This window comes from Cibotium barometz, chromosome 48 (assembly GCF_041138505.1).
Source record: "Cibotium barometz isolate CiBa-2024 chromosome 48, ASM4113850v1, whole genome shotgun sequence".
Classification (NCBI taxonomy): Eukaryota; Viridiplantae; Streptophyta; class Polypodiopsida; order Cyatheales; family Cibotiaceae; genus Cibotium; species Cibotium barometz.
The window spans coordinates 16,196,933-16,221,978 of record NC_141093.1 but is presented as its reverse complement, the minus strand read 5'-3'; the positions used below and the strand labels follow the sequence as shown (position 1 = coordinate 16,221,978).

Here is a 25,046-nt window from a genome sequence, read left to right as displayed (position 1 = left end):
AGGGAATAGACACTGCCCTTGCATTTTAGCAAGAGGTAAGACCTTCCCACATGGCCTCTTCTACTCATTCTCTCATGTCTATCGACAAATTCAATGGGTCCAACTTTCATACTTGGCAAATCAAAATCAAGTGCCATCTTATGAAAGAAAGTCTTTGGGATGTTGTTCACCATGCTGCTCCCGAAGATTCCGACATTGAGCAAGTTATCACTTATGCTCCCACTGCCAAGAATGACAAAGCCTATGCTATCATCTTGCTCGGTCTTGGAGATGATTACATTCATCACATCTCCGACATACAGTCTGCTTCTCGAGCATGGATCACTTTGGATACTCTTTTTGGACCCCGCTCTAAAAACTCTAAGATTGCACTTATGATCTCATTCTTTGATCTATATATGCAGGAGGGAGCTACTATAGCCTCTCATGTCAATTATTTTCGCAGTCTTATGGTTCAGCTTGCATCAGTGAAGTCTCCCATCTCCGAAGATATTGCTATTGCTGTGCTTCTCAAAAGCTTACCTGACACCTATGCTACTCTTGTCACTACCTTCAAGTATCACAATAATCCTACTCTTGAAGGTATCATCAATGCTCTCCAAGAAAGGAAAGAACTCAACAACAAAAAACTGACACTGCATTTTTAGCAAAGAAAGGAAGTTCTAAGGTAAGAAAGCCTTGCACCCATTGTGGAAAAACTAATCATATGGAGAAGGACTGCTTCAAAGCCCATCCATGCACCATTTGTGGCCGTGATAATCACTGGGAGAAGGACTGCTATTCTAAAACCTCTACATCAGCCCCTGCATCTACCTCAGCCCATGTTGCTGCAGCATCTACATCAGCAGATCTTGCTATTCATTCCTATGATGAGGAGTGGGCTTTCTGATTACTTCATCTTTCTTGTCTACCACTTTGACCACCGATGATGTAGGTCAAGGGGTTCTATGTCTTACTCATTCTGCTTTAGGACCTCTCTCTTGTCCCTACTCGAGAGGCAGAGATTGCCCTTGAGGAGGGGATGTCTTCAAGGTCCAACTGTTTATCTACAGTCAGTCTTCTGTCTATCTAGTCTTGTCTGTCTGTCTATCTGTTGTCTGTCTATCTGTCTATCAATCTGACCGTGTCTTGTTTTAGATCCATCTTGTCCCTGTCCTTGTGGACCCATATGAGGATATCACTTGAGGAGGGGTGTCTCAGGATCTTTGTTTGTCATGTCTTGTCTCTCAGTCTATAGGTCTTTATGTCTATCTTCTAGTCTTGTCTTTCTGTCTTTCTCCTAGTGTCCACTTAAGGAGGGTGTTGGAAATAAGTGCTCACTAGGAGTACTTTTAGTCTTGGTCATCTCAGTGTATGCCACGTGGCACCTCTATAATTGTCCCATAAGTCACTCTACTCTATCTTGTACTTCTCACCTATATATTGTGGGTGTCACATCAATGAAAGTACCAATCTTGTGTCTTGTCTACACTCATCTCAAGGTAACTCTTTGTCTTTCATTTTTGTTCTTGTTTCATTTCTAGTCTGCTCTAGCTTTCATATTTTCTACAGTACCACAGGTCTTACATGGCATCATGATGCTCCTGAGTGGTTGAAATCACCTTACATATTGGGGTGATTCTATTCTATTTTTCCGGCTTATAGCTGTGATTGTTGTATGTTTTTCTCATACTTAATAGAAGGCTCTTTCTGGGAAAAAAAAAACAAACAAACAAACAGGGCTGCCCTCTATCACCCACTCTTTTCGGCCTCTACATTGATGAGATCTCGAGCTTCGTTGATAGATTAGGCGGGGCTGGTCCCACACTGGCAGGCATATTGATCCCAATACTACTTTATGGCGATGACATCGTCCTCCTCTCACACTCAGCCGAAGGGTTTCTGAGACGGTTGGATGCCTTACATGACTTTTGCACTCAGCGGGACCTCTCTATTAGCCTTGGTAAAACCAAGGTAATGGTCTTCAATACCTATCGCCCCGTCACATCCTGATTGAGCTTCACATATAGAGGGGATCCTATGGAGATTGTCTCATCCTATGTCTACCTTGGTGTCACTTTCAGTGCCCATGCTTTACCATGCTTCCCGCAGCACATGCCAGAGTGACGCGGGGATATGCAGCCTTGAGCTTACTTGAGCGGCAGTGCTTTCAGGCACATTTCCAAGAGCCCAGGACGAAGGGCTGGCTTTTTGACACCCTCATCACACCAACATTGATGTATGGAGCAACTTTCTAGGGGCCAGATTTATCCGACGAGGATTGGCAATGAGTTGAGAGGCCCCAAGTCATGATGTTCTCCCGTATGATCTGCAGCAAACCATCAGTCCCACACCAAATTATCCGGGCAGAGTTTGCTGTAGCCCCGATGGTAGTGGAGGCACTCTTCCAGACAGTCACATACTTCCATCACATCAGTCACATGGATCCCCACAGGTACCCGAGGCTTGCCCTGGAGTCCTCTAGATAGCTAGCACTTGAGGGGCATTCTGGAGTCTGGTAGGCACTAGTTTCCACTTGGTTCTCAGTATATGGGCTCTGCATGGACCGCCTACCCCCCCTTCAGTACAGTTTGGACTCCCCTTTTTACCAGCTGTCTCACGAGGATACCAACCGGGTTATCCGGTCAGATCTTCTTAGCCTCTACACACATTGCACATGGATCACACCCCCGGAGCTCCCCACGAAGATGCACTTTTACAGACACCACTTCCTCACACTCACTGAGGATGGATTCATCCAGCAGCCGGGCTACTTGAGTGTTCACATGTCCCATGCCATGCGGATTGCGATTGGCCGGATACGGGTTTCTTCCCACCACCTCAAAGCGGAGAGAGGTAGAGCTGAGCGCATCTTTAGAGCCAGGAAGCTCGTACGGACACCCAGAGAGGAGAGGATCTGCCGACTATGCCACACAGAGGTTGAGACAGAGGAGCATTACATATGCCGCTGCCCAGTATACTATGAGATCCGCGGGAGGTTTCACCGTCTATTTCGTGAGGGATTCGGTCCACTCTCCAAGATCATTGACTTCCAAGACTAGCGTTGCCTGGGCCTCTTCCTGCTTGAGCTCCACAGACACAGGGACACCTTCTTGAGACACAGGCCCCAGCCACCCCGCCTCCTCCCTCGGCAACCAACCATCACCAGTTTCTTCCAGACCCAGGAGGTGGAGGACACCGACATAGTGGATATCTTGTGGACCCTCCATGAGCTGCTCTGGACCTATCTCGCCCGAGAGGAGTTACCCTCGGACCGAGCCTCTCTGCACTCCAGCGTGCCCGATGCCCTCGACCCCCCCGTCGGCCATGATCACCTCACCAGCTCCAGATCCAGGACATGCTCCACCGCCATCGAGCTACCTTTCCACGTGACATAGCTGAGGGAGACCTCTCGGCCATACTCGTCAATTGACATTTTGGAGAGTGGTATACCATCTACTCGGAGCTGATGTTGCTCCCATGTTTTTATGTTCTTACTATTCCATGACGAGTTTCCATGGACAGTTTTGTATCACCCCAGTGAGATAGCTATATTTATGTCTTCATTCTGTTTTATTTTCCATTCCATGATGAGATATGCCATGGACATTATTGTACCACTTTGGTCTCATAGGCCCATTGGGTCTTTAGTAGACGCTTAATATCTCTCTCTCTCTCTCTCTCTCTTTTCGTGAAATGGTGTTTTATATTATATGTAAAAAATGTACATCAGCCACATGGCTCACACAGAACCTATGGCCCCAAAAAAAACCCCCACAAAAGATCCTCTAAAGGATCATGACCATGCAAACCTGTACACTAATAAGAAAGCCTCCTAGCCAAATACGCATCGCAGATAAAAGCATCAAAGATGAGCCAGCCGAGCCGCCGTAGACCATAACGAAATAAGATCTGCATCCAGTAGCTGAGCTGAGAGAAGAGAAGAAAAGTGCCAAAGCAGCAAACCACGGATACGTAGAATGTGCCCATGTATTCCAGACAAGGAATCAAAGATAAACCCAATCCGTGTAGTCCAAATATGCCAAAGTCCTGTCCATCTAAGGAAATGGAATATCACAAGGTGATTGTCTGAAGTAATGACTTGAGGACAAATCCCAAATATCCACTGATGAGCCGAAACAGTAGACCTCTCTACTGCCTCCCAAACGCGAGAGACAAAAGACCAAATCTGACGGGCCACTGGACAACTCATGAACAGATGCATAACTGTTTCAGTGCATGTCGTGCAGAAGAAGCAAGAGGCCAATGTAATTTTACGACAGCTGAGCTAATCGCGTGTAGGTAACCCTCCCACCAACATCCTCCAAATGAAAACCTTACCTTGGTAAGGGAGTTTAGACTGCCAACCACGCATAAGAGTTTTCTGCCACCATGATTTAGACTTGTGCAATCCCCACACCTTATTGGCCTTGGCTGAAACCCAATCTTTCTCTGATACGAGCTTACGATAGACCTGGTTAGCTGAAAGTGATATTAAGTCACCAGATTTACATAGTGCCCAATCAAGCCAAGGCTGATCTGCAGATGGCCGAGGCAATGGAGTAAAAGGCTCAATTGCATGGATGATGTCAACCCATAGTGGCTGAAATGTCCGAGGAACCTTAAAGTGCTGCCGAATACGACGAAACGAATATGGCCTGTCATCACGACCAGGTATCACAGCATCTCGGATTCTAACCAAGCCTAACCTGACCATGCGGTTGAGTCGTATGCGTGAAGCATCTCTGTCTGGCCAAACAATGACACGCGACTCCACAAATGTTTCGAACTGCAAAGAGTTCAAAAGTAGTCTTTCATGACCAGGATCCCATCGAGCCAATAGTAGAACTTCATGCCAAGAAAGGAGAATATGCGATAAAATGTGAGATGAGCGAATACGGACAGGATGAGCCACATTCACAATGTCCCACCATGAAGCTTGCACACGTGTCCGTCCATGTGACAATCACTCCAACTCAATCAAGTCACGAGCCATGAATACCCAAGGCTGCTCCTGCAAACACATATCCTGAAAAAGCGCCCACGTACACGCCACCATATGCAAGCGGACATCCAGTAAAGCAGCCCCACCCATTCTTTTGGGCGTCGTAATGTGATTCCAAGCTATCCATGTTTGACCCATAATATTTCCTTGCCTCTTCCATAGCATAAACCGAATGGGAGCAACCAAACGGAGAAGAGATTTGTGCGTCCAAGGTAGCAAAGGCAAAAAATAGGAAATCATGCTAAGCATAATAACCTGAGCTACCTTAACCCTCACGTGCATAGGCCACCCTTGAGCTTTTCAATACACAAATTTATCCGAGATCCGAGCAGAAATCCAAGCAAGAAGCGCTTGGGGGTCCACATCCACACCTACCGGATACCCAAGATGACGAACAATGTCTCCTGTATGCACCACACGGCCTTGCCACCCTAATGCCTCAAGATCAAATTCCGTGCAGACAATGAGGGCTGATTTTGTTGAATTTATTTTCAGCCCAAAAGCCAATGCAAAATTATTCCAAGCTTCCATTGCTCGATCTATATTGGCTTTTTCGGCCCTGAGAAACATAAAAGTGTCATCCGCAAGGGCTTGAGTGACCAATTGCTTGCCATGAGGGAGATGCAAACCAACCACTTCACCATGCGATGCCATAGCATCTAGGCAAGATAACATAGGATGAATGGCAATGGCAAAGAAAAGAGGGCTAAGAGGACAGCCCTGCCGGAGAGAACGGGTGAGAGAAATACCATCCGAAAGTCCTCCATTGAGCATAATCTGCGTGATAGAGCCAGAGCCAAGTAAATGCACTAAATTAGCCATTTTGGGACCAAAGCCCATGGCTGTCATTAACTGAGAAAGGAAAGACCAGCTGACATGATCAAAAGCTTTTTCAAGATCCAGCTGCACCATCACAATCTCTTGCTTCTTTGCCTTGGCATAATCCACTCCAATTTGAACATTAAGAATATTATGCAAAATATTCCCGCCATGCATAAATCCATATGTCTATCTAATCCCATATCCAGAGTGTCTAGCTCTCTCAGCATCTCCTCCGAGGTATCATAAAAGGCTGTCTGGCGGTTGCCCGTCCGGGCATTAAAGTCCCCTAACAGGATGATGTCTCCATCCCTAGAGAACTCCCATATGTCATCATCTAGCATAGAGAAAGGAGACTGCCCTCTAGGTGCTGCATATGTCGATGTACTAGGAGCAAAATAGCATATGGCAATATACAAGAATCTGCCTGTGTCGGCCCTCAGTCTCACCCACATATATCTGGCCTGATCATCTCTCCGAACGATGTGTAGAAGCGGTTGCAGCTCCTCCCTGAAAAGAACTGCCACCCCCCCTGATCCTCTACTACTGTGTACCGACTCTTGTCCCTACTCTGCAAGCTGTCTCCCATCTGTATCCTGTCACCTGTGGCATCATCTGACCAGGGGCCTGGTGAGTCTCCGAGTAGAAGACTATATCTCTATCTCTAAAGCTGTCCTCAAAGGCACCTACATCAAGTCTGACGGATCCATTGCAGTTCCAGGCTGCCAGCTTTAATTTGGTCCCATAGGTCTCGCACCGTCATGTAGAGCGTTGCTCCACGATGACCACCCTCCCTTCTCTATAAAATGCTATCTTTCCCTTTTCTCTTGCCACCCTAATCTCTGGTATGACTTCCTTCATATGTGCAAGCTGTGAAAGAGTAAGATCATCACCAAGAAAAATGCCTGTATTCTTTAAAGTGGGTCGTCTCTTCAAGAACTCCTTCTTCGCCTCAATAGAGGGGAAGCGAAGTATGAGAGCTCTTTCCTTTGATGTTTCCCCGTTGCCTCCGCTTTTTTTGCCCACTCTCCAGGCTTTTGCGTGTGTCGGACTATCAATCCCCATCAACACCATAAGCTCTTTCACCTCCTCTTCAACTTTATCCCTGTCTTTAAGGCCGGTAATCCTCACATGCAAAGCACGTGTACGTCTTCGTTGTTCCTCTTCCAAAGTCATGTTAATGATTGTAGGTGTAGGGGTTGTTATCTCCTTACCTTTACCCTTCTTGGCGACACTTCTCCGCTTCTCCGCTTCATCCATCTTCTTTTGAGTTTTGGTGATGACTTCCACCCATGAGGAAGTCTTTGCTTCGTGTTGCTTCTCTTCTTCCTTAATTGCCCGTACTTGTTCCTTGATAACCTTGAGCTCTTCTATCATGGATGGCTGAATTTCACCTTCTTCAAGTCCACCATTTGCCTTGGCCTCTGCAAGCTCCCTTTGAAGAGCTGAAATTACGCCTTTGAGCGTGTTGACTTCCCCGTGAAGGTCTTTGACTTCTGCTATGAGGTCCTCCTCCTCCTCTTTCCACCGCTTACCCTCATTGAATACCATTTGGAGAAAGTTGGCTTTCTCCTTCCACCATCCCTCCATCTCTGCCTTCCATTCCTTCATCTCCTTTTCCACATTTGTTATCCTCTTGTTTGTGACCATAAAGGTCGCCTTCGTCGGGTTGCGCAAGGGGGAAGCCATGGAAGAAGCGAGAGAGAGAGAGAGTTATGTTGCTGCCTTGGGGGCCTGAGCAAGGGTGAGTGGGGAAAGGGGGGCCCACACAGGCTAGCCGATAGATAGGCTGGCCAGCATATTGCCAGCAGAACTGTGCGGCGAACAGCGAACAGGGCAGCAGGCGGGAGGGGGTGACAACAAGTTCGAACAGAGAGGGGGTGGCGAGCAGGGCAAACAGCAGGCGGCGGAAGCGAACAGGGCGGCGGCGAGTAGGGCGAAAAGCAGGCGGGAGGGAAGGCGGCGGACGCGAACACAGAGAGAGAGAGAGAGAGAGAGAGAGAGAGAGAGAGAGAGAGAGAGAGGATCAAATTACAGAGAGAGCTGCTCATGGGTGTTCCCACTCACAGACAGTCACGGATTACCTTCCGGCACCTAGTGCGACGGAAGAAGAGGGCTTATCTTGCTCAGTTAGAGAGGGATTTGTATCAGTTATTTATGAGTCAGGACTCAGGCGAGACATGGAGACTATTCCATGAGCATTCACCATCACCAGCCATTACCTCCACAGAGATTTGGGGTGAGTATGCAGCATCCCTGTACACAGCACCAGGACAGCCGCCCCTGCCAGACCCATTAGAGCCATGCCCAGAGACATGTGCTTTCTTTACTACTGAGATGGTAAGGAAAGCTATTGACAGGATGAGGACTGGGAGAGCATATGATCATGATGGTTTGGTAGCAGAGCACTTTATTCATGCCAGAGATATGCTTGCAGAGCTTATTGCTATGACGTTTAACCAAGCCATGTGTGAGGGTTTTCCTGAGACTTGGAATATGTCCACGATTGTGCCTATCTTCAAGTCAGGGGATCCCATGCTTCCTGGGAATTATCGTACCATCATGATTGGTCACACATTGGCTAGATTATATGCATCTATTCTTGAGCAGGAGTTGAGTAGATGGCCAGAGAGAGAGGGCATACGTGCATCAAGGCAGGCAGGGTTTAGGAGAGGTTTCTCCACTCTTGACCATATCTTGACACTCAGAGCTATTATTGAGGAGGGCAGATTATATGGCAGGAGGATTTATTGTTGCTTTGTGGATTTCCGCAAAGCTTTTGACACGATACCGAGAGCCAGACTGATGCGCAGACTACAGGAGATGGGAGTGTCCACAGAGCTGATTTGGGGAATCATGGCTTTATACAGGACAGTTGTGGGGCAGGTACGTACTACTCAGGGTATATCTGAGATGGTTCACTCCACTATTGGGGTGAAACAAGGCTGCCCCCTTTCTCCCACCTTATTTGGGATGTATGTGGATGAGGTTTCGGACTATGTAGAGCGGGAGGGTGACAGAGGAGCACAGCTAGCAGGGACATGGATTCCGTTGTTATTGTATGCTGATGATATTGTGCCGATCTCAGATTCTCCAGAGGGGATGCAGCATCATTTGGATGCATTGCACACGTTTGCACAGGACAGTGGATTGTCTGTTAACCTTGGTAAAACCAAGGTGATGGTGTTTAACACCACAGCACAGTGGGTTAGGAGGTGAGTACCCACCTTTACACATGGTCAGGAGACAGTGGAGTATACAGATGCATATACTTACCTTGGTGTGGTTTTTAGTGGCCCACTATTTTCCTTGAGGAGAGCAGCGGAGACCAGATTGACCAGAGCTTATGCAGCATTGGGGAGACTAGAGAGGATGTGTTCACAGGTTCAGTTTCAGAAACCTCAAACAAAGCTCTGGCTCTTTGACACTTTGGTCACTTCAGCCATGCTGTATGGAGTGGAGATATGATGGGGACCCTCAGTGGATCTGGTAGCACTGATGGATAAGGACGTATGGAGAGGCCCTTGGATTCTATGATTTCCCGGATGATTAGGGCCAAGGCCTCTGTACCACATGATATTATCCGTGCAGAGATGGCTGCCCCTCCATTGGAAGTAGAGGCACTCACTCGATCAGTCTCCTTTATACATAGCACTTGGGCTCTCCCTAGAGACAGATATGCTCGCTTAGCCCTGGAGTCTTCACGACAATTGGCATAACAGGGAGACGGATCATGTTGGTATGCACAGATGACAGCTTGGTTCCAACTGCATGGCTTTAGTATGGACAGGCTACCTCCATTTCAGTACTCCCTGGATGCACCCTCCCTCTCTCTCACACGGGCAGAGATTACCAAACTTATCAGGCAAGACTTGACTCAGCTGGACACTAGGAGGACATGGATACAGCCGACACACGAGCTTGGTACGAAGATGGCTTTCTATAGAGATCATCTTCTCCAGCTCACGGAGGATGGGTTTGTGATTAGACCCAGCTACATGGACACTCATCTTTCTCATGGGGTACGGTGTGCTATTGGTCAGATGCGCACATCCTCACACCAGCTAGAGATTGAGACTGGCAGATTCAGAGGAGTACCAGCTGAGGCCAGGATTTGTCAGCTGTGCCAGATGGAGCCAAAGACAGAGTTACAATACATATGTCACTGTCCAATATATTATGAGATACGAGGCCGTTTTCACTGCCTGTTTAGAGAGGGTTTCGGACCACTTTCTAGAGTCATGAGATACCAGGATCAAAGATGCCTTGGATTATACTTGCTGGAGCTGCGTAGACATAGAGAGGGTATCTTGAGAGGGAGGGGATCAGAAAGGGAGAGACACCTACAGAGGCAGATTACAGACTTCTTTTGACCAGAGGTTGAGCAGTCAGGCCAGCAGGCATTGCAGCTAGCCCCGGAGTATAGCCGCACCAGAGGTACACTGATTGATCATGGGAGGCCCAAATCTATAAATTGAAGCCCTCTCTCTTCATTAATGGAGGCTCTCTTGCTGCACACTAGCCTCTACCACCGTTGAAGGCTGCCCTAATGATGGCTACTCTCTTTCTCTCTCTCTTGAAGGCTGCCCATGAAGAATACCGGCTGTTGGGGACTGTTTTGGAGGCTTCCATCGCGAAGAAATACTGAAGGCAAGGGTATTTAATCATTTATTATGATTTCTAGCCATTGTACTTGTTGCACCAGCATTTGTACTTGCTGTACCTGCTATACCAGCCATCGTACCGGCTGTACCAGCCACTGTACCTGCTGTACCAGCCACCGTAATGGCTGTACCAGCCACTGTACCTGATGTACTAGTCATTGTACTTGCTGTACCTACTGTACCTACCACCGTACCTGCTGTACCAGCCACTGTACCTGCTGTACTAGTTATTGTACCTACTGTACCAGCATTTGTACCTGCTGTACCAGCCACCGTACCGGCTGTACCAGCCACTGTACCTACTGTACCAGCCATTGTACTTGCTGTACCAACCAGTGTACCTGCTGTACCGGCTGAATGGAGAGTTGTACTTGCTGTACCAACTCTATTGCATGAAGACCCGGGGTTTTTGGGGAAGAATCAGTACCCACACGGAGGTATATGGATTATATTGTTGGCTCGGCATTTCTACAGCCTATGTTCTGGCTTGGTAGCCTTGTGTTGGGCTGTGTTATGGCATTTGTATAGGGATAATCCGGCATCTCCCGTGGGGAGAGTACGGCCCTCAAAGCTTGTACATGATATTATTCTCCTTGGGTAATAAAATACTCCAAGGGGGGGGTCGGCCCATTCCGGCCTCTATGTGGTGTCACATGTGCAAGATCCATTTTCAGCATTTGTGGATGTTTTGTCCAGCTTTATGAATTATGCAAAGTGATGATGGATATATGTTAAGGTTGTGGCCATGTTTAAATGTTTTAATATGCATTGATGGTATCAACAAGTGTGTCAAAGACCCTAGTCCCCCGCGCACCCGCCGCGAGTTACAGGGTGTCCGCACCTCGGGCAAGCTGCTAACCGACCTCCAACTGCCAGCCAAGTACCGACTGTCAGACTCCTGTGTGCCATCAGCCAAAGAAAGAGAGTCATCTTACTCGGCCGATAGCTGTCCCAAAGCCTCTTCCAGAAATCTGACCGGAAGCGTTGTGATAAGCCCTGAGACAGCCAGTGTGTTGCTGTTGCCAGTGTGCCATCTATCTCAGGCATCTAGACCCTACGGCCAAGCCACGCTGTATATGCAAAGAAAGGGGCATCCGGAGTCTCCTCCCGATCTGCAGGATCATGCCAAGTCCACTCTCCAAGGTCCCACTGCAACCGCGTGACAGGTCGGCTCTCCCAAATCCACAGCCGCCAGAGTCTCTCCCTGGCCACCTTGGCCGGTGCTGGATCTATGTGCCATACCCGTGCCCGAAAACCAATCACCCGCGATTTGAATTAAAACGATCATTTTGAAAGCTTCTCAAGCTTGAGAGGGATTGAGAAGAAGAAAGTCATTGATAAAATTTGAAAAAACCATAAAATTTGATTTTACCTTCAAGTTTGGCTTGATTCTCTAATTGCAGTGAAGCCCCTAACCAATCAATTGGTCCACCAAGAGGAGAAGAGCAACTCCAAGAGTTTTTGTAGAGAGAGAGAGAGCTCCAAGCTCCCAAGAGAGAGAAAATTTTAAGGGATAATAGAAAATATGATTATTTTAATATAATACTGGCATGGTATAGCTCCAATATTTTATTACAAATGACTGAGGGTCTATTTATGGGTGAGGGAGGCCACTAACCAAGTGCAGCCTCTGAAATTCTACAAGGGGTGCTCTCATCTCTCTAGTCTACCATGGGATCCAATAGAAAAAGTGAGCAGACCACTGTCCTCATTTGCTCCATGGACCGCCACGAGGATATCGTGTCTAGCAAAAACGCCTAGCCACAACGGGGGGGGGGGGGGGGGGGGGGGGGGTGGTGTGGGGTCTGGAATAGGAGTCAGCCACTCCTAAGAAATAGCTAAGTCGATGTCGATGCTGAGCCTATCTCCACCCCGGATCCCTGTCAGGCCTCTCTCCTTCTCCGCCTGAGGTAACTATCTATGTGCAATCCAATCTCCGAGGGACCTGGCTGGTCCCATGCTCAAGGCGCCCCAGGATATATGCGGTAGGGCCCCTGGCATGTGGCCACTGGGTAAACGGATCAGGGGGTTCCAGACAAAAGGCTGTCGAAGTTGCTCCTCTGAGGCCACTGGAACAATCTGTCTAAGGGCTGGCCTGACATGATCCCAAGCACAAAGTAGACTAGCTGCAAACCTGTCCTCAAAGGCAGGACTAAGACCACGAGCTCGCATCTCTGTGAAGATCCATCTAGTACTCTGCAGCCACGGGCCTCCAAGGCTCGAAGTGCGGGCTGAAATCTGAGCCAAGAGGAAATCCTTCCAAGGCTCACCGCCGGGTAGGAGTCCTCTGACAATCAACTTGCCTAGCAAGGCACGGCTCTGTATAGCGGGATCGATGAGGCCAAGCCCCCCTCTGCTACATGGCTGAATGATCACTCTCCATGCCACCTTGGCCCTGGCTAGCCTCCCATCACTTCCAGCCCACAAGAAGTTCTGGATCAAACGTTGTACTTGGCCAATACATGCCCGAGAAAAGGCCCAGCACGAAGTGATACACCACATGGTGGCAAGCAGTATCTGGTTCACTACCACCACTCTGCCTGCTAGGGATAGCCTCAGCGAGCTCCAGTATAAAAGCTTCTTCTTCCAAATACTCAAAAGAAGCAGAGCGAGCTGCTACTCGAGAGACATATCAATGCCAACCTGGCAACTGAGGTAGCGGACTGGAGTGCCCCTCAGGATCCACTGGAAAGCCTCAACTGGTCGCCAAGTCGCGGGGGGGGAGGGGGGAGCCTACCCAAAAACCACACAACTTGTGCCAGTTGATCTGCACTCCTAATGGACGACAGAAAATCTATATCGCCTCTACGAATCTCTGGAGATTCCCAACATCTCCAGCAAGGTAGGCTGTTGTGTCGTCTGCAAACTCTGAGTCCAGCAACTCCTACGTGCGGAGGGGAAGGCGCAATCCCTAGAGTCCAGTCTCCTAGGCGGAGAGAAAACTACTCATGGCCTCGGCGACAAATAGGAAGAGGTACGGCACCAAAAGACAGTCCTGTCAAACTGAGCGGGAAATGGGGAATCTGTTGTCTGGAGCTCCCTGAATGAGAACCTAGTTGTGTGATGCTAAAAAAGGTCCTGAGACTCCACGAATCCACTCCATGGGGAATCCCATCCGTCTCATTGTGCCCTCCAGAAAGCTCCAATCCACCCTGTCATAAGCTTTCTCAAAGTCTAGGAGTAGCACGATGAGGTACTACTCCCGCATCCTGGCCGAAGCTATCGCCTCCCAAAAGGTAAAGATGTTGTCCAGAATGCTCCGATCCTGAAAAACCAGTCTGAGTGTTGTGGATTAAGTCTGGGAGAGAAGGCTGAAGTCGCATGATGATGGCCTTGGCCAAAATCTTATAGGCCGCCCTATAAGGGTGATGGGTCTCCACTGTCGGATCTCCAATCTCTCACCACCCTCCTTGGGAATCAAATGTATCAAGCCCTCTGTGAGCCTCTCTAGCATGGCACCTGTGACCATAATCTCATTGAAGGCAGCGTGAAGGCCACCTTTCATGAGGTCCCAATGGCAAAGAAAGAAAGAAACAGGAAGCCCATCCGCCCCCAAGCATTTGCCCCTGGGTAATGCCATCACCGCCTCCGCCAGCTCCTCTAAAGTGAAAGGGGTCAATAAGAAAGACAGAAGGGAGGGGGGAACCACCTCTCTCGTGTGCCTCCAGACTCTCTCGCCCGCATCCATCACCTGGGGGGATAATGGGGCACCAGTGAGAAGATCAGAAGAAATCCGTGGCGATGGCTCTCACATGTGGGGGATCAGAGACAGTAGCCCCATTTTGGCCACGCAGCCTGCGAATACCGTCTCTCCTCCTGTGGGGGCCAACTATCTCAAAGAAGTCTCCAGTAACTCTGTCCCTGAGTCCAGAATGAAGCCTTGGCAGGGTATCTATACTCCACCCTCCTCTCCTCAATGGACCGAATCGCTGTGCGGGCGGTAGTAATCTGACTCTCAATCCACAGGCTGTCTGGGGAACTCTCTTGAAAACGTTGTAAAGAGGCTAGGCCCCTCCTCAGACTCCTCTCCTGCTCCCGAAATCCCTCCAATCTACTCCGGGCTGCATCCTATAAGAAAACGTTGATCTCCCCACGGCCATCATCCAAAGTGCACGCTGCAAAGCCTAAGGAAAAGTCTAGTCCCGCCCATGTCTGCTCGATCCGGCTGCAGATCTCGGGTCTTGAATGAGGTTGTCTGGAATCCTGGAGCTCGCATGCCTGTCATGCCTCCATGGGTCCTCTAGGGACAGAATAACCGGGGCATGCTCTGAACATTAAGTGCCTGCCAGAATACCAACCATGCCTCCACGGCTACAAGCCCACTCGTCGACATAAAACCTGTCCAACCAAGAGAGGTTGGGGCCAGTGCTCCACCTAACCGATCCGATCCAAAGAAACTAAGACTCCCAGGGCTACGCCCAAACTCTGGGAGATGCCAAGGGTCCTGTCCCGTAAGAATCAGTATCATCTCCTCCCAGGCAGAGTACTCCGCTCTTGAGACTGTGGCCGTGCCACCTCCTAGTCTGTCCTCTGTTGCCTCTATTATATTGAAGTCACCACCCACGCAATCCAAGAATACGCCACTCTTCAGCTTCTTCTAAGTAATCAGTAGATATAGAGTTCTCCCGACCGACATGCGGGAGGCAATTCATTCGGTGACTCCGCAGTCGCCCTCACTAAACCGACTTTCAGGCTGTCGATTAACTTCTGGGATTACTTCCCCATTATCAACTATTTTGACTCGTAATGCCGGGACTTCCACTTCCCGAAGTAAATGCTCAAGTAACCACCCAAGCTCAACCCCTAGAGCTTGCTTTGATACCATGTCAGAGATACATGCAAAAGCGGATGTATAGGTGACAAGAGATTATAGACAACAAACTGAAAAATGAGGACAATAAAACATGAAAATAACACTCAACAATGAAAGATGTATTCGCTAATGAAGCAATGACCCAACACACTGGTAAAACTAAGAACTGTAGGGGAGAACCTAGCTTAATAAAAGCTTTATCACACTAATCAATGATGAAAGGCATGTACTAACCTATACTATGATGGAGCACAATGATAAATAACACTTTCTAGATCACTATAACTCGCATAGTAAGATAATTGAGCTCAAGCTCTTATGTAGAACCTAGTCTACCTAACTAGCTACAGTTATTGCTGTCACACAGGAGCTGATTGATCACGTTGTTGTACCTACATAGGATATAATTTCTTTAATCCCATTGGTCAAGTTGTAGATCTTTATGTGTACACCAATTTTGTAGAAGACACCATCTTCATCTAATGGCTAGATTTGGCTGTAGAAGCTCGCCAAGAGAGGTAGGTACAAACTGTGCTAAATTCCTGCAGTTTTCCACCAGCTTCATAGGAACCTGAATATCTGGAGATGTAGATTATAACTTCAAGATCCCAACAGTGAAGATGTAGAATATGTGAAGTTATTCATTTCATCTTTCTACTACAAGTCAATCCAATGGTGTAATTACGAGATATTATCTCTGCAAAACCTGTCCAGCATGAGTTACCATCCAATAACAATCAAACAGCCTTTGACTTTATGAGCTTTTATCAAAGGCATATAACAATCAAGCAGCCCTTGACTTTATGAGCTTTTATCAAAGGCATATAACAATCAAGCAGCCCTTGACTTTATGAGCTTTTATCAAAGGCATACATCCATGATAATATCCATCCAATGAGATGAACATCAAGCCAATACACCATACTTGACATGTATGTGATTACTCCACGAATCATCATGATGAATGTTGCATGCATTCAATCCTAAATGCATGGTGGAGAATGATGTTAAACTTGCTCCTTCAACAGAGATCACAAGCTAACCTTTGAAGAAATATTTGTTTGACACTCTGGTCATACCAACACTATTTTATGCAGATGATGTAGTTCTCAAGACATTTGGTTGAAGGTGCTCAAAACCTTAAATTAGTGGAGGTGGTGGACAATTGTTAAGTCCAGATGGTAGAAGTGTTCAAGTGCCTCCCTGAGGTCATCGGATCGAATCTTGTCGGACAAAACCATGAGGCACATAGCTGTAGGTTGTGTGTGTTTGTTGTGTGTGTTCAACTCCAGCTATCTCCCAAAAAAAAAAAAGTTAAGTAAATGAGAATTGACATCCCATCCAATCATAATACCCAGGTTGGCCAAGATTTGTTTGACATTCTGGTCATACCAGTGATATTTTATGGAACAGAGCTATGTGGTAGCAGCATCTCGTCTTCCACTTGGGTTGGATATGAAATGAATGCAAAAACAATTACTCAAAAGTTTCTTCAAGGTCAAACAGTAAGCTCCTCGTCCTTGAGAATAGAAGCTTTCCCATCAAGATCCTTGGGATGGAAAGGATGATTGCATGCGTATAGAAACTCCATGATCACAGATTTCCAAACATTGTTTGGGTCAAGGTGTAAACAACCAATATGAGTATAATCTTGAACTCATGATGGATGGCAGCTAGCAGCTAGATGGAAATCTCTACATCTCATCACCCACCCATCAGAAGATCCGCAAGTAGACAAGGCTTTTCATCAGAGACAAAGCCTAAGCAAGAGGGAAAGTCAACACAAAGGATGGCTTTAAGCATCCCATTGCATCTGACCCACAGAAGTCAAGAAAAGACAAAGTGAAAGAATGTAAATGTATACTTAGAATCAGCTAAGCATTCATGAAAATTTGTTATTTTTTTCAGGAAAAGAACATCTACCTGAACATGCCATGTCTCAGGATCATTCTGCCTAGTCATGTGAACATTCTCATCGGCCTGACCATCCTTCCAAGGACTGATTATCCAAGGCAATCGTTCAAGGTCAACAAGGAAATCATCATACCAATGCATGCCCTTTCTACACTTCAAAGAAAATCCATGCCATTTCACAGCTTTCCGCCAGCGTCGCTCAAAATTTGCGAGAACATCATATGCAGCAGGTCCTTCAACCTTGCAGTGTAAGTCATGCCATGGCTGCCTCGGGCCTCCACATTCAGCTTTCTGATCAAGAGTGAATCAATCACAGTTATGTGGCATAATGGTGTATGTGAGCACCTTTGAGAAGTCAAGTTTGATTGCCATCTTGGATATAATGCTATCATTCAACGTAATCCCAGTGCTTTTTAAGTGTGTAGAAAAGTAATAAGCAAGTGCAGGGGATAAAATCTTGAATTACTCACAGGGAATGTGGAGTTGTAATAATCATTATCAAAAGTTGTACTCAAGTTACTAAAAAGGGGATGCTCAGGAGTATCATAGCGTCCATTACAAAGATCAAGGCCACCTATAAAAGCTGTTATCCGTCTAGTGTTCCCAGGGCCTTTTGCATCCACAATCACCAGCTTTTGATGATGGGTATAGAGAGTTCCAACAACCTGCATTGCAAAGAAATTAAGACTACGATTCCGCCTTGCTACCACCTCTAGTTTGCAATCAAATCTTACAGTTTTTTGCTCCTATTTTAGACCTCATGCAAGTCTTGAATGCTCATTCTCCAACCTCAGTCACTTGCACAATCTACACTAGCCTCTTAATTCATGCATCTATTTGCCCTCTCAAACCCCAGCATATTTCAATCCATCAAATGTATTAACTTTATTAAGCATATGATAATCTAACCTTCATTAAGTAGCTTGAGTGAATCATCAAGGCAACAGCCTGGTACTTAAGACCCCAACAGTCTCAATGGGGAGGTCGTAGGCTTAAAACTCATGAAGGAAACCCACCCCCTTGCAAGGGGCGTGTATACATGTTAATGTGTGTATTGTGCAGGAGGGCACAGCAGTTGCTACTAAAGAATTATATTGTGGGTATCATTAGTTAAAACCATTAAGCACAATGCTGAGTTTGGAAAATATAAAACCAAATTATCTGTAGTTTGTTCTATTCAACAAGTGACAAAACCCATAAGGAAGATAGGAACTTGTCTGACCTGCTGCTTAAACCAGCTGACTTTCCTGTGAGCATAGCGAGGAGCAAGCAAGCAATGAACATTTGATTGCTTAAAATAACTTCTGGTTTCTTCATCATGTGTTCCCATGACACCATCCTGCAGATGGGAAGACGACATTGAACCTCAATAAACAGCCTCAATAAGATTCCTCCAAAACTCCTGACTTCACAATAGCCACACAGAAAAGTGCAGAAATGCTTACTCTAACGATCTTGCCCATGGTAAATATCAACCGCTTAAGGAGGGGCAAGATGATGTGGTGCAAAGTCATCAACCCATGCCTGCGTGATTCATCTTAAAACGCAAGTTCAAAGATGGAAACCTTAAAACATTCAATTGCTTAAAATGCTTGCCTGATCATTCAATTACAGTGGTTAAACAAAATGTTTAACTGAAGAATGCAAAACAATCCTTGCCCCTACATAGTGTCCTTCTTAATTTACTCTTGGTCACCTAATGTCTTTAATGTTTTTGCTTCTTAACCTTTAATAACTCTTGCAATTAGAGCTGAATCTGCTTCTCTTCAATCCTGGTTCTCTCTCCCTCGGCTGGCTCCTGCAAAAGACATGGGATGGCTCCTGCAAAAGACATGGGCAGGCGAATAATGGGGAGAAAACTTTAGAAGTAACCCTACATAAGTCAATTTTGCAAAATTGCATTCATGCTTGTCTTAGTTTGGTTGGCCACCTTTAGCCTACCTTCACTCTAAGACCCACCTTGGGCTGCTACGGACCCACCTCGCCCGAGAGGAGTTACCTCGGACTAGGTCTCCGCATTCTAGCACTAGGGGTGGGAGACAGTCCCAGCTCACAGAGAGCTATGCCAGTGCCAGCTGATGTACCACGTGGGGTGACCGCACAGAGAGCAGAGGAATTGAGAGCCAGGAGGAGACCTAGATAGACTGGACATAGAGCACCCCGACTCCGTCACCGAGAGATAGCAGCTATCCGAATGAGACACTAGATGGAGACACAGGAGAGGCTAGCTCTCTTTCATTCAGACTCAGGGTACATGTTCACGCCATTCACGGCCTCAGCATCGGCGATGTATGATATCTTATATCCCTCTTATGGCACTGGATGGAGTTAGACATAGATCTGCATAGCATGCTTGTACTACCCCTTCAGCATATAGAGATGCATCTTGCCTTAGCACTCCATCCACATCCCCACCCCCCCTTATATTGTTTGTATATGGGCTCCACCGATCCATGATGATTCACAGTTGTATCCAAACACATGCACACTTTTTCTTTTCTTTCTTTTCTTTCGATGACCGGAAGAACACAGTTGTATTATTTTTTGTCTCATAGGCCAACTTTGGCCTCTCGTAGACGTCAATATATCTTTCTTTCTTTCTTTCTTTTTCTCTCCCCGCTTCGCCGTTCGCCTCTCTCCCGCCTGGGCTGGCTCGCTATGCTGGCCCGTCTGCATTACCCCCCCGCTTTCCCCACCCACCCTTCGTCAAGCCCCCAAGGCAGCAACATAACTCTCTCTCTCTCTCTCTCTCTCTCTCCCTGTCTGTGGGAAGTGCTGCAGAGTAAGCTCGAGGAATGGCTCCGAGCCTCCAAGAGAAAGCTCGAGGCCCTCGAGACGGCAATGAAGGCACTAATCAAAGAGAACAAGAAGACATCCGATTCCAACCTCAATGAGGTGGAGAACAAACTACACCGGCACATCATGGCCCTCGAAGCACAGGTCACGGACCTTGAACAAGAGAACATAGCACTCAAGGAGGAGGTGAGTGCATTGAAAGTGGAACTGGTAGCCGTCAAGAACACCGAGAAGGAAGAAGGGGAGATGGGTTGAGGTGGTGAAGAAGAACATCCGTAAAGAAGTGAGGGAGGAGACTCAAAAGGGAAGAACACCAAATCATTCACACCACCATTGAGGAGGAGAAGATGAGGCATGCCCGCCGCCTCAACATTCGAGCCACAGGTATAGCCGAGACACCCGACTCCACTCCCGAGAAAGATGGACAGCTTCTATGCATGAAGCTCGGCTATAGGGAAGAGGACCCTCTCCCCTTCACCAAAGCATGGAGAGCTGGGAAAGACTCAACATGCAAGCGAGCCCTCATCCTACAGTTTGTAGGAGAGACGGAGAGGGTCACCTTCATGAGAAAGATGGTGATTCTACGAGGATTACAGGGAGATCCCATCTATTTGGATGACGACCTTACAAGGATGCAGATAGAACACAGGAAAACATGCATGCCGAGGCCCGAGAGTCCTACAGGCCCAGAAAGAGGGCAAGAGAGCATTCTATCGCGATGGCCGTGTCATCATCGATGGCAAGGCCACCGATTAGCGCCAGGCGGCCTATGGGACATCGGCTATGGAGGATCCTGATTCACAGATACACATAGCAGTTTGGAACTGCTATGAAGCACTTTGGACACATCCTGGGAGGATGGAGGAGGTCATGGAGGGACGGGACATCATACTACTTACAAAGACACACCAGAGCCCAGAGAGGGGGCTACCCAAAGTAGAGGGCTATCAGTGGGAGTTTACATACAGGGGGACCACACGGCAGAGCACATCGAGAGGATCTGGAGGTATAGCGGTACTCTTCAAGCGAGAGCTAAAGGAGTGCCTACACGTGGTAGCACGTGACTAGGAGGCTAGATACATGTGGATTAGACTGCAGCTCTCAGCAGACAGGGTGTTATACATTGCTCTATGCTACTTCTCTCCTAGAGGATGGAGATATGCCATGACAGCAAAGGATGCGAGTAGAGGCGAGGAGGAGGACACAAGGCCATTGGGAGAGTCACCATATGCAGCCCTTTCAGATGAGATCGTACACTACTCCAACCTGGGGGAAGTCCTCCTTATGGGGGACTTCAATGCACGGACACAGAGCCGACAGTGCGACATTTATGATTTCGAGCACCCCGAGGTGATGCACACACTAGAGGTGGAGGACACGGAAACTTGCAGGGTCTCAAAGGACATGGGGCCGGATAACACCAGATATGGTCATCACTTACTTGAGCTGGGAGCGCGACACCATCTCATTATTTATAACGGGATGAGACAGTGGCAAGATTTAGGAGCACTGACATGCTTTCCACGATCAGAGGGGGTAGCACAGTGGACTACATCATGAGGTCCATGGAGACCACACAGGCAATGACATCTTTCACCATCCCCCCCTGTCCTATTGGTGCGGATCACACGTACCTCTTACTGTCACTAACGAGCTCCACAACAGCACCCACACAGCCCACACAGGCATCGCATACAACCTTCTACTTCACCCATGACTTGGCAGACATATATGAGCATCATGTATATGACGGGCTATTCCAGATGGATCCCCGGTCACCTCTAGACACACTCACCACCCAGCTGTCATCTCTACTACATACGGCTGCCACCCGCAGCTTCCCCCATCGTACACACATTGCACATACACATAGATCTTGGAGCATGCCCCAGAATCGGTGGTATGATGATGAGTGCAGAGAGCTATATAGACACCTCCGTGTCCAGAGAGCACTGGCGACCATCACATAGAGACAGGCGAGCCGACACATAAGGATCCTCACACGCCGTAAGAGGCATGCATATGAGGAGGCACAGTACTAGGATATATACCACCTTCTCATGAGCAAAGATGCAGCCACTGCATGGTGCAGGATGAGAGAGCCTCGCCCTCGTACCCCGATTGAGGATCCACACAAATGGCCCACATATGCAAAGAGCCTCTACCATATCCCTCAGCAGCCGCCCATACCACAGCCACAGGAATCCCGCCCTACCACCTCTACTTTCTTTACCGCCTCGATGGTAGAGAGAGATATCCGCTGGTTACAACATGGGAGATCGGGTGACCACACAGGTATACAGAGTGAGCATCATTTATGCAGCTAACACACTGGGACCCTTTGTTGCTCACCTCTTTAATAGGGCGCTAGTGGAGGGCCTACCAGCTGAGTGGACTATGCACACCATCGTGCCTCTCCACAAAGCGGGAGACATGCTAGACCCCAGCAACTACATGACTATCATGATTGGTCATACATTGGCCAAACTTTATGGCACAGTGCTCGAGGCAGAGTTGAGCTCGTATGCAGAGAAAGAGGGACTCCGAGCACCAGGGCAGGCTGGACTCTGACAAGCTTTCTCCACTATTGACCATATATTCACTCTGAGATGTCGTCTGATTAACCAGGCTAGGGCGCGGGAGAAGAGACTATACTGCTGCTTTGTGGATTTCCACAAAACATTTGACACGGTGCCACGAGAGACTCTTCCAGTGCCTACAGTCATTGGGGATCCCATCAGAGATGGTTTGGGGCATCTATGCTTTATATGGGCAAGCCTTCGGGCGTATACGATGCCCTGGGGGGCTATCTGATGTTATTGCTAGCACCATAGGTGTGAAGCAAGGATGCCCACTCTCTCCTACACTATTTGGGCTGTACATCGATGAGGTGGCTAACTTCATTGGTCATGGTGGTGGGGACGGGATAGACATCTCAAGTACCACAATCCACATTATGCTCTATGCAGATGATATAATTCTGGTCTCTGAGTCGCAAATGGGACTACAGCACCATCTCCATGCACTCGATGACTTCTACACACAGAGGGGGCTTACAGCGAACCTTGGGAAAACCAAGGCCATGATTCTCCACACCTCAGGGCCGATTCGACGACAGGCCATCTTCACACTAGCAGGAGGACAGGTACAGGTGGTAGACTCATATGTGTACCTAGGGATTACAGTTACGACTCCGCCAAGAAGATTTACTATGGCACAGGCAGCCAAGGATAGACTCACACGAGGATATGCAGCTCTGGCCATGTTAGAGAGACAGTGTCACCAGGCACACTTCTAAGAGCCCCGCACGAAGGGGTGGTTGTTTGACACACTAGTCACCCTTGCTTTGATGTATGCTGCAGCAGTATGGGCACCTGGGCTCGCCACCTCCACATGGTCTCAAATAGAGAGGCCTTAGATTCTCATGCTCTCACGGATGATCTGCAACAAACCCTTCGTCCCACATGACATTGTCTGGACGGTGTGTGGCTAAAAATAGAGGCTGATAATGTGTACATACGTGTACATGGCGTGTGTGAAGTTTTGCTTTTGAGAGCATTGCCAGGTGTACAGGGTGGACGGTGTTGGCTTTGAGCTTGTTGCCGGCCTGTCCGGGTGAGAGGTCAGATGATGGAGAAGATGTCAGCTGCTCGGCCACTTGAATTGTGTATGCGTCCGCATGGACAATGGGCACTTGGAAGGTCGCATTGAAGGTATGTGGAAGGGAGGGCAATTAATAGGTGAAGGGGCCTTTGTTGCCTTTAAAATTGGTGGGTGTGAAAGCAATATGGGTGGCCATCTTTAGGCCTTTGAAAAAAATAAAAAATGATAAAATGTGGCCATAAAAAACAAGGCATGCGTGGAGATTGGAGCAGCTGCCAGCGAAGTTCTTCCAGAAGCTGACGAAGTCGGCGAGGAGAGGAAAAAGGAGACGGCCTCATGGCAGAGTGTGGATACAGCTGGGACTCTCTGGGGGAGAGTGCGAGGAGAGAGCCGCGTTGGTGCTTGTGTGGTGCTGGGACGTGAGCAGCTGTAGGCCTGCGACGAGGAGAGAAGAAGTGGTGCCGCGTGTGGAAGTCGCCTATGGGCTGATGAGCGCAGCTGGCAAGGACAGGCGCAGCTGCAAGATAAAGCGAAGTGCAGCTAGGCGCTGCAGAGAAGAGCAGCGGAGGTGAGAGAGCGAAGGACGGGAGAACCCCGTGTGTTTTGGGTGGCTTGCTGCAGCCACAGGAGCTGGAGCAGCGATGGGCTGCTGAACATGGGAGAGAGCGCGTGGACGGGAGGAGCCCGGTGTTTGGGTGGCGTGTGCAGCTGGGCGCAGAAAAGCAGGTAATTCTGTAGAGGAGCTGGGCGAGGGAGGCTGCTGCTGGTGTACGAGTACATGCCCAACGGGAGCCTGGACAAGTGGCTTAAAAGTGAGGGCTGGGGGCTCTGAGGCGCTGCAGAGAAGAGCAGCGGGGGGGAAGAGCGCAGCAACAGAGAGGCCCGTGTGTTGTTTTTTTTGGGTGGCTAGTGTAGCCACAGGACAGAGGGAGCTGCAAGCGCTGGGGCGTGTGCAGCGTTGATCACAGAGGAGAGGTTGAGCTGGTGTGGCTTTTGGAGCGTGTGTAGCTACAAGCACAGGGGGAGCTACAAACGGTGTGTAGAGCTGGGAGCGCAGAGAAGGTTGCTGCGACTGGGTGAAGGTAAAGGAGCCGTGTGGAAGCTAATGGAAAATGGCCGCCTCTGGTGTTTTTTTTGGGAGGCAACGTAGGTAAAGGCCACTGAGGTGACTGCACAAGGGTTGGTGGCTATTGGCGTCAAAGGCAGATGGGCTGGTGGACAGCGTGAGTGGAGGATCATCCTTGGGAAGTGTAAAGGTTTGAAGCAGGTTGCTGACTGGTAACTGAAGCAAAGAGACAGGAATAAAACCTGATAGTGTAAAGGGATCGCTCAAGTGAGCTGTTTTTTTGTGTGTGGTTGGTAGCGAGAAGAGAGAGCAGAGTGAAGGAGAAGAAGGTGTGCTGGTGGTGTAGCAGAGAAACCTTCAACTAAGGTGCAGAGCAGAGAGCGAGAA

The 25,046-nt window shown here is 48.2% G+C and overlaps 1 protein-coding gene across 3 annotated transcripts in view; it reads right to left on the bottom strand.

Moving 5' to 3' along the window:
• LOC147610876 (phospholipase D beta 2-like) overlaps positions 1-25,046 on the bottom strand; it is a 124,779-nt gene that overhangs the window by 63,345 nt on the left and 36,388 nt on the right. For 2 of the 3 annotated variants that reach the window (XM_086785519.1, XM_086785520.1), the window contains exons 2-4: positions 18,417-18,533; positions 17,665-17,859; positions 17,204-17,485 (exon numbers count right to left, since the gene is read on the bottom strand). In XM_086785519.1, the coding sequence (XP_086641645.1) occupies positions 17,204-17,485; positions 17,665-17,859; positions 18,417-18,533 (594 nt within the window). Of the gene's footprint in view, positions 1-17,203; positions 17,486-17,664; positions 17,860-18,416; positions 18,534-18,639; positions 18,719-25,046 lie in introns of all 3 variants that reach the window. The other variant, XM_086785521.1, reaches the window with a different exon arrangement.